General features: G+C 35.7%; 3 protein-coding genes across 9 annotated transcripts; all 3 read left to right on the forward strand.

Annotated features, from left to right (window-relative positions):
• Positions 1 to 248: 248 nt before the first annotated feature.
• LOC106315864 (AP-2 complex subunit sigma-like) lies at positions 249 to 1,928 on the forward strand. The gene is made up of 6 exons (XM_013753693.1): positions 249 to 417; positions 480 to 578; positions 653 to 703; positions 866 to 1,039; positions 1,517 to 1,576; positions 1,684 to 1,928. Exons 1-6 carry the CDS (start codon positions 415 to 417, stop codon positions 1,723 to 1,725), a joined length of 429 nt encoding a protein of 142 aa, XP_013609147.1. The 5' UTR covers positions 249 to 414; the 3' UTR covers positions 1,726 to 1,928.
• Positions 1,929 to 2,758: 830 nt separating this feature from the next.
• Positions 2,759 to 4,428, forward strand: LOC106317017. Its single transcript, XM_013754877.1, has 4 exons — positions 2,759 to 3,118; positions 3,241 to 3,318; positions 3,848 to 3,944; positions 4,026 to 4,428. Exons 1-4 carry the CDS (start codon positions 2,765 to 2,767, stop codon positions 4,319 to 4,321), a joined length of 825 nt encoding a protein of 274 aa, XP_013610331.1. The 5' UTR covers positions 2,759 to 2,764; the 3' UTR covers positions 4,322 to 4,428.
• Positions 4,429 to 5,023: 595 nt separating this feature from the next.
• LOC106315755 lies at positions 5,024 to 6,914 on the forward strand. 7 transcript variants are annotated; one of them, XM_013753579.1, is made up of 8 exons: positions 5,024 to 5,142; positions 5,291 to 5,385; positions 5,456 to 5,525; positions 5,595 to 5,842; positions 5,923 to 6,088; positions 6,160 to 6,190; positions 6,233 to 6,435; positions 6,648 to 6,914. In XM_013753579.1, exons 2-7 carry the CDS (start codon positions 5,293 to 5,295, stop codon positions 6,420 to 6,422), a joined length of 798 nt encoding a protein of 265 aa, XP_013609033.1. In that variant the 5' UTR covers positions 5,024 to 5,142; positions 5,291 to 5,292; the 3' UTR covers positions 6,423 to 6,435; positions 6,648 to 6,914. The 7 variants fall into 7 exon arrangements, with proteins under 7 accessions (XP_013609033.1, XP_013609032.1, XP_013609027.1 ...); XM_013753578.1 differs by having other exon boundaries at positions 5,595 to 5,836; positions 6,160 to 6,435; XM_013753573.1 differs by having other exon boundaries at positions 5,026 to 5,142; positions 6,160 to 6,435.
• Positions 6,915 to 9,789: the final 2,875 nt, after the last annotated feature.

Below are 9,789 nucleotides of genomic sequence, written 5' to 3' on the forward strand. Positions count from 1 at the left end.
GATGATCCGGGTTCAGTGCAATGATCCTTTAAGAGACAGGTTCACTTCTTTTGTTTATTTTAATATATTTTTTTTTTTTGAAAACTGTGTGAACTCTCCCGGAGATGCTCTTAACCATGCCTTTAGATGCTGTAGACATATGTTGTTGCTTTGTTTAAACCATATTGTTCAAATGGGCTCAAATTGTCCAACGTATAATAATCGTTAATGAGTTAGAGAGTTGAACACCATCTTTGTAAATGTAATGTCTTTAATGGGCTTTTTTTTCATTTTCGAAAAATGGCCTGAAAAATAATAATTAAATTGAGACCATTCCAATAAGTGTTAATTAACTGGGAGAACCAACCCGCAAGGCTGCCGAAGATCTTACGGAACCTTGGATGCGTTTGCTTGTGTTGTGTGATTCCGGGAATAATGGTATAAATGGTTTTAAGATTCTTCGAATTCGATAATCTGATATCTCAATTTTGTCTTTGCAGATCCGATTCATATTGTTGCAGAACAGACAAGGCAAGACTCGTCTTGCAAAGTACTATGTTCCTCTCGAGGAGTCCGAGAAACACAAGGTTGAATACGAGGTACAATAATTCAATTCTCTATTCTTTCTCCCTTCTTTGTGCTTCTTCTCATCTGTTTCTTAATTTGCTCTCAGGTTCATAGATTGGTGGTTAATCGCGACTCAAAGTTCACCAATTTCGTCGAGGTTTGTTTGTTAGTTCTTGCTTATCAACGAGATTAGAGTTAAAGATTCTGTGCTATTTTGGTTTAGCTTCAAGATTCTTGTTACAAAAGTCAACTAGATTAGGGTTCTAAATCATGCTTGCTTATATATGTTACTCTTTGTATAATCTTTGTTTTGTTGCAGTTTAGAACGCATAAGGTTATATACAGGAGATATGCAGGGTTGTTTTTCTCATTGTGCGTTGACATAACAGACAATGAGTTGGCTTACCTTGAATGCATCCACTTGTTCGTTGAGATTTTGGACCATTTCTTCAGCAATGTCTGTGAGCTTGATTTGGTTTTCAACTTCCACAAGGTACCCCCCCCCAAAACATCTTTCTTTCTTTCTTTCTTTCTTTCTTTCTTTCTTTCGTTTATCCTTTTATGTTACTTCTCAAACTGTTTCAGTCTCCTACTTCCCTGTGGACGACCTATGATTAGAGTTAATTGTCATTGTTTTATGATTAGCAAACTCTTCCTTGGACATCTTGTATCTTACGAGTGGCTTTCTCGAAAAACTTAGTGATGATTGTTTGGCTTTATCATATCAAAGCTTGTTTCTTTTTCTTTTTTTTTAATGGATAAAGGTGTTGCTCTGAAATTTACACATGAGTTTTTAGTTGATATTAATTTACTTACTAATTTAGTGATGATTCTTGTTTGGCATTATCATATCAAGGTAAGGCAAAAGACTGATGAGTGATGGATAAATTATGTTGCTTCGAAGTTTCTGTATTAGTTCTTTATTTGTTTTTTTAATTTTTACTAATTCACAATTGTTGTTTCATGTAAGGTGTACTTAATACTGGATGAATTCATTCTTGCTGGAGAGCTTCAAGAAACAAGCAAGCGGGTGCGCCCATAAAACCTTTTTTTTTTTCCTTCTTTTCTCAGAGCAGTTTTTCTCGTTTATCGTTGGCAGTAAACTGAAAAGTTATCCATCAACTCTCTTTGTTGCAGGCGATCATTGAGAGGATGTCAGAACTGGAGAAGCTCGAGTGATAGAGGTTGGGATATTATATGATAGTCAAGAATGAAAATGAGCAGTATGAGTCTTCCTTTTTGCTCCTCTCTGTTATGTTCTGTCTACCTTAAACACACACCTTTTCATTTTGATTTATTAAAACTCTAATGATAAACAAAACATTTATTTGGACAACTCAAAGAAAGAATATGATGGTCTGAGACATTGTGTTCAGATGCAATTGTCTTCTTTCGCACTGATGAAAAAGAAAACCAAATCATGTATTGTTACTGCAATTCATGATGGTTTAGGTTTTTATGAATTTCACTAAAAGCATTGCCTTTACTAGGGCCCTGTTCATTTTCAGTCTGGCATTAAGGAACATGGCCTATGTTGTCTGATTTTGAGTAGTACGCCGAATTCTAACTCCAATACAATAATCACTTGATCCACCTTTGAATTTGTGACATTAAATACGCCAGAATTCCGATTTCACAAAGCTATTGAATAAGATCATCCAAAACTCCCACAATTCAAACTATTCTACAACAACCGACTCGTACGCATATTATACTGGCGAGTTATCAAAGGCTAGCGTGCATGCCTCCCATATATTCTTCAGCGGTCGAGCTCGGATAACTCTCAAAATCACATGTGTGAAATGGGGTCTGCGGAATTTTTGCTCAGACGATTCTTATAAACTTTTCGACGATGGAGAAAAAACATATAAGTTTTAATATACAAACAAAACAGAGGAAGAAAAAGTTGAAGCGTTCACTAGTTTTGACACGTGTTTTATACCGTCTAGCTGGACAAAAAGTCCGCCTTAACGTCCGGCTTAGAATTGTGCATTAAGACACGCATACCATAGCAACGGTCCAGAAAAAAAGAGTTGTAAAGTTCAAAAAAAAAAGAAAAAAAGAGTCGCAACAAAACAAGAACACTAGAAATATCCCACGAATCTTCTCTTTTCCTTTGCAAACACACCAATACTGGTTTTACACTTTATTGCACAATTGTGTCGGTGTTATATATATGTGGTAGATAGACCTTCGAAATTAGAGTAAATATAGAGCAATGACCACCACTAGATTACTCTTGCGTCGTAATTCGAAACCGTCGGATCTCTTTCGTCCATCATCTTCTTCTTCGCCGTCGTGTTCCCTGTCACGCACAAGAATCCTGAAATGCTCGTTGGGGGATCAGAATCAGAAACCGCACATTAAAGATAAAGATAGAAAATCTTCGGTGGAGGTGAAAGCTTATGTGCCTACTTCAGAGATCGTGATAAAAAATAAGACTGAAGTAAGACGAGGATTGATGGATTCTGTGTTTCTTGTATCACAAGTAACTGATATTTTTATCACGGAGTTAAGGCAAGCCATCAAAAGACGGGCATGGAAACTGCAGTTGCAGAGGAATATAGAAAGGGTATATCTACTTATCTCCTAATATAGAAAGTTTTTTTTTTGCATGGATCATTTATTTGGATATTTCATCATTTTATAGAGAAACATTTTGTGAAACCATTTTAATTGTCTAATTGCATGCAGGTGATACTTGACTGCAGATTCTACACCCTATTTGCCGTTGCTGGAACTTTATTAGGTTCTGTACTCTGCTTCTTTGAGGTAGTTTTATTACATCAAAATATAATTTTAACATAATGTCGTGTAATAAAACATTCATGAATCCAATCAAAATATTTCTTCAGTGGAAACTATTTTGTTGAACTACACTGTAGCTATGCATATGATCCAATATATCACATTTCTGTTCAGCTAAAAATGACTACTATAGTAAAAAACATGTAAAATGAAAAAAAAAAATTCTTTTCAGTTTCTTATATTTCTCAGATATATCTCTAACTATTCAAATCCACGCAAAGGTGTACAGATATATTGGCCCCAACTACTTTCTATTTATAAATATGTGGAATTTAAAAACATCACAAAATGAATAGAATAACTTTTGTCGGTTTGACAAAAAGGGATTAATTTCCGTCCAATTTATTAGAAGGGGCAATTTTTATTTTCCGTTCAAAATGAATAGGTTTTCAAAATTTCGTTTTAATAAAAACTAGGATAGAAGTTTACATAACCTATCTTATCATTCGATAACACGAATCAGTTGAAATCTAATGTTACGTGCGATTTACAGGGTTGCTCTCGTGTCCTAGAATGTTATTCACATTATCTTAAGGGATTGTCGCATGGAGTAAAGAGTAACACAGTTCATATTTTAATCGAAGCCATTGGTATTGCTCTAATCCTGATGACTCATTGAGTGGTGTGCAAAGCACCTTGACCATCTTTGTTTATAATCTCTAAAACTGCAGATATGTTCTTGTTCGGCACATCCATGCTAGTTCTAGGAAACGCTTTTTATAACATGTTTGTGAGTTGCAAAACAAACCAAAGCAACCAATCGATTGGTGAAGTAAAGGCCAGAATAGGGTATGCGGTGGTAATGATACTTCACGTTGGGATGATGGAGAAGTTCAAGACGACACCATTGGTGACATGTATGGACCTCGCTTGTTTTGCTGCATCACTCTTCATTTTATCGGCTTCTATGTTCCTTTTGTCTAAATTGTCTTCTTCACGAACTACTAAAACCGGCGAAAGAGTTTAATTGATAGATAGGATTGTCGTCAGTTACTAAAGAAAAAACAGCTTGTCGTATAAAACTAATAGTTTAGTACATAAATATTTTCCATTAGTTTCATTTTCATATGTATAAAATTTTCAGAAGGTTCAGAAAAAAATATTCTTCTAAATTTTTTATTTTGATATGAATGTGAATTTTCATTAGCTTATGACATAAAGAGATACAATCAGTTTTGAAGAAATAAAATCCTAATGCATTTGAATAGCTAATCAAAGCATAGATGTCTCAGAAAGCCCCCTGAAAGCTATTAAAAAATCTAAAACAAATAAGGATTAATCACAATCCTAAAGACAGACATGATTAAAGCTTAGCTTCTTTTTGTTTTTTTTATCAAGATTAAAGCTTAGCTAATGTAAAATTTTCATTACAGACTCACAGTAGATCGCAACTTGAGCTTTTGTTTGAGATGTGACAGAGCGTCGCAAAGACAAGTCCGATAGGAGGATAATTGAAGCAGAATTGAGAAAATCTGACTGTTACATCCATTAAAGTCCACTCCAGAAAACGACTATCAAACCATGTTAAACTAATAAATTCGTTTAACGTAATATGATCTTTTAATCTAAAAAAACTAATTAGCCCAAAAATCAAATAATAAATAATTCTTTTGTTTAAAAATTAAATTATATTTTATTTTGTTGAGGGGGTATTACAGCGTTTTATCACCCTTTTGACTCCGACGGTGAGGTCTCTGAAAGTTTGGGAGAGAGAGAGAGTAGCAGTCAATTAGGGTTTAATCCAAACGATAAATCGGAGGTACGTGCAAGTCCCAGAGAGATGCAACGGTGACTTCTTCTCTAATCGCTATACTTCTTCATTTATATCTGATTTCGTCACTCGAATCTTAGTGGCTGCAAGTTTCGAGTTTCTGAGGCTCCTCCTTTGTAGTATGTGTTTGCTTCGTGTATGTTAATATTGGACCTATTTGAGCAGAAATGTCTCAAATCGATCTACCGTTTGAAGTCGGTCGCACCATCGAAGCAAGATCTTTCGAATTGGGGTTTCGTGGAGCATGGTTCCGATGCAAGGTACTCCTCATTTTCTTGTCCGTATCCGTGTCGAAAGAAGACTCATCATTATGTTCTTTTCTTTTATCAGATTACAAAGATATTCAACAAAGGGAGAGCATTGTTCTACGATTTGGAGTATCTTGATTTCACAGAAGAAGGTTGGTTTTGCAAACCTCTGGGTTTTCAAGTTTTTTTTAGATGGTTAAAACATTTCGAAAATGCCTCAGGAATACACACAACAAAAGTATTCCAAAAACGCCTAGCCGAGAACGAGAATATCCTAATGGTTCGACCCATACGTCCACGTCAATCTCATGAAAATGAGGAAGGTTGTGGTGGAGAAGAAGAAGAAGAAGAAGAAGTTGTTGTTGTTCATGGTCTTTGGAAGGTGGGTGACTTGGTCGATTGGTGGAAAGACGATTGCTATTGGTCTGGAACGGTTCTAGAAGTGAGAGAAGAAGTTGAAACGGTTAAGGTATGTGAAAGTTTTGAACTTTGTTGCAAAATGTGCTTTTAGAGGCTGTTTGAGATCTTGACTTTTGCACCTTTTTGTAGATCGAATTGGTGCCTGAACCGTATGGCGAAGGAAAAAGCTACGATGCTATGTTTAAGGATTTGGTTCCTTCATTGGAATGGTCACTTGAAGATGGATGGATTGTGCCTTTCTCTAAGGTTGGTGAAAAGAGGCAGTGTGCTAAGCTAATGAAACTTCCTAATGAAGGTTCGATTCAACGAGATTTTTTCCCAAATGTTTGAGGTGTTAATTTATTCCTAGATGGTTTTTGGATATAGGAGCTGAAGAAACTAGAGAAGAAGAAAAGCAGAGACCTACAAAGAAGTTAGCAGTTGAAGAAGAAGAAAAGCTGAGACCCACAAAGAAGTTAGTAGGAGATGAAGATCTTGCGTTGAATATCATGGAATCAGAGTCTATAGAAGCTGCTGTGATGGACTTGGAGGAGCAAATTGTTCGAATAGAATGGATAAAAGAAATGTTATTGCTAAATTCAGATAATTCAACCTGGATATATGAGGATTATCCTCCTCCATCTTCCTAAAAATATGTGACAGGTTATAATCATCTCTCTTTCTTCTTTTCTTTGAACCTAACCTAAACGTCTCTCGAGTTGCCTTTTAGCCTTCTCAAGTTGTTGTTTCATTTTGTTCAGGCTTTGAATTAGTTCTCTTCTGTATCACAATTTTTTACAGGAAAGATGGATTTTTACTTTTGCCATGATCACCATTTCTGTTGGATTCTAAGAAACGTTTTTTTTTTTTGGCAGTCCTTAGGTGGAGGAGTAGAGTAGAAGATGTAAATTAGGGTAAGACCTAAGGTGGATCATATTTGACACGTTTTGAGATAATTGAAAACGGAACATGACTCTGTTCCTTAGACGTCTTTCTTTTAGGTATTTTGGTTTCCTTTGTTTTTTTTTTGTTTGTTGATATACTTTGCAACAATTTCCTCTGTATTTAACCTCGAACCTACTTTTTGTAGTCTGGGAATTGAACTAAAGAGAAAGTTAAGGATTAGTAATTTCATTCTCTAAGGGATGTTTTAGGTTAAACAAGATATTGTTCCTTTCCTTCGAACTATCTCATAATCGTTGGTTTCAAAAAGAATGCCGCCTACGACTTTTGACCGGAACAGAATACGATCCGATCCGAAATGGACCGGTTCGACTTAGTTTTGGTATTTATGATTTTAACCAATGGATATTAATATATGTATCCACATATATCGGGTTCGGTTTTTATCCGGAATCAATCGGATACCCATTAAATCGGAAAACATAGAGAATTGTATTTCTTGTGAGTCAAAGCCAAGTTGAAAAGGCAAAGTTACATGGGCAAGAGCACTAGTCTATGTCAACTGTTATAATTACCCACATAATATACCATAAGATTTTTATTTATTTTCCTTTTTAGAAAAACAAAAATAAATTAATAAAATATAATATAATATTTTGGATTTAAAATTGTATATCCGAACTGACCCAAAACTGAGCTAGTCGGTACTGAAATTCTACGAAATATTATTTGGATACAGTTTTCTTATATACCTGAAACAAAACGAATCCTACCCGAAATCAACCCAAATATCAGTAAGTCCCAGTCCCATACCGTATGTTCTTCTTTGGCTGTAGTCTGTGCAAAACTGGAAATATTTATTTCAAAATATCCAAAGGAGTTTCCACTCTAAGCAATTCCGTAATACCATTGGTATATGCTTGTTGGACGAAAATCTCTTACATGGATCCCTGAATCCTCTGCACACGAGTCTTTATTGTGCTTGAAAGAACTAATTTTGGCTTTTAAATGCTTGTTAGTTTCACGGTCAAATCTCCAAGGCTTCCCTTATTCAAATACAGTGTCGTGCTATCCACAAAAAATATCAAATTTATTCGTAGTCTGGTTGTATAAAAATAAATATTTAATACAGAATGTAAAAATAATTTATTTTTGAGAAAATAATTTATTTTTGAGAAAATAATTTTGTATATGTTATCTAATGTAAGTTTAACGAGTACTGCATTTTGGAGTATGCAAATGAATATTCCATTTCATGGAAATTATTCGTCATTTTTTTTTTTTTTTTTTTTTTTTTTTTTTTTTTTTTTATAACCTAGTGTCCTGGCCCCACCGTGGTAGTCCAGACTAGAGACCGAACCCTTTAGCGGTGCGGACGCACACCCGAGGGTGAGTCATGGCCAGGCAACGGTCTTCGGTCTCGGGCGCCAGAGCAAGTCCGCATGTAAATTCCCTGGTGGCCAGTGCGAGTCGAACCCGGGACCGTACTTGCAGCCGCAAGCCGTTTATCACCAGACTAACTCGTCCTGGTTTCATTCGTCCTTTTTGAAGCAATTCTTCAAGGTTTGAAGAACTTCTTCGCGTTTTTTAAAATTTGACATGTTAGATTATGTCTGATGGTGGCCTGGTTAAGTCAATGTGTATGTGAAAACATATAAATGAATCTACAGATGAACCGATATGAAAAGTGGAAAACGTCAATAAAACTGATTAAACAAACTATGGGATTAAGGGACAAAAATTAATTAAAGAAAGTATATTTTGGCTTCAGGCTGTAAAAGATAATATGATTATATTTTAGTTTCGGACCGTATGATTGGCGTCAACCGAATGGATTCGCATCGTGAGGGACCTTTGGGTTGTGTGGCTTCAGACCGTTGGCTTCGTGCCGTATGAGGGACCAAGGGGTCAGAGGGATAGATACATACCGAGAATGGGCATATGCTGTGGATGATGGCTACATGTCGAGAATTGGCTTTGGGTCGTGTACATTGGCTCCAGGCTGTAAGTGACCTTCAAGGTCAAAAAGAGTAGAAAGGTTAATTATGTTTTGAACTTGGGGTAATATAAATTACATCCGTTCCCGATTGTTGCTAGTATTGAATGGTTAGGTGTATGCATAAGAACTGAATAATAGGTTGCTAGTATGGATTTTATAACTTGATGCTAATTATTAGCGGTTTTGACCAGTGGCGGAGGGAGGTACGGGGTAAGAGGGGGCAGCTGCCCCCTATGAAATACTGAAATCATTTTTTGTAGTTGTTTATTTGAGAATTATATGATTATAATGGTGAATTTTCTTATACTGCTCCCTATAAACTGAAGATAAATTTTACATTGTCCCTGGTAAAACTTTTGTTTGGCTCTGCCACTGGTTTTGACTGCCTCAGTGAGTATTTTTTGTATGTTCATGATGTTAGAATTAGAGAATTATTGAGAGTTTATTTTTGGAGAATGAAGAATATGAAGAACATGAGAGAAAGGGAAAGTAAGAGAGAGATGTAGATTTCAAAATGTAAGAGAGAGAAACAGAGAATAGTTTCCTTGATTTAATTGTAGATCTAGATACAAGTATTTAAAGACAAGTTGCCTCAGTACACAATACAATAAAATATTCATTGTTTTAAAATATCTTCAATGGTCTTCTTCTCTCTTCTTCTTCTCTTCAATATAGTAATACTTATAAAACATTTTAAAACCTTATAAGTCTGGCAGTTTACTTATCAAGTCTGGTAGTTTATTTCTCAAGTCTGCCAGCTTAATTCTCAAGTCTGGCAGCTTACTTCTCAAGTCTGACAGCTTACTTCTGCTTCATGTCAACACTCCCCCTCAAGCTTGACCATATGGAACAAGTCAAGCTTGGAAACCATGAAGTATTCCCTCATTAAAACCTCAACTAGGTAAAACCCTTTGGGAGAAAACCCAAGTCAAGGAAAAAGAGTAGAACGCTTCATGAAGGAGATATCAGTGGCATGAGAGGTCTATGAGTCCCAATTTTAGATGCATAAACTCACAAACTTTAGTGTTTGCTGCCTTGGTGAAGATATCAGCTAACTGATCTTCACTTTTAGTATAGCAGGGTAAAATGATCTTCTGCTCCACAGCTTGTCTCAC

Source organism: Brassica oleracea, chromosome C9 (assembly GCF_000695525.1).
Source record: "Brassica oleracea var. oleracea cultivar TO1000 chromosome C9, BOL, whole genome shotgun sequence".
NCBI classification, from domain to species: Eukaryota; Viridiplantae; Streptophyta; class Magnoliopsida; order Brassicales; family Brassicaceae; genus Brassica; species Brassica oleracea.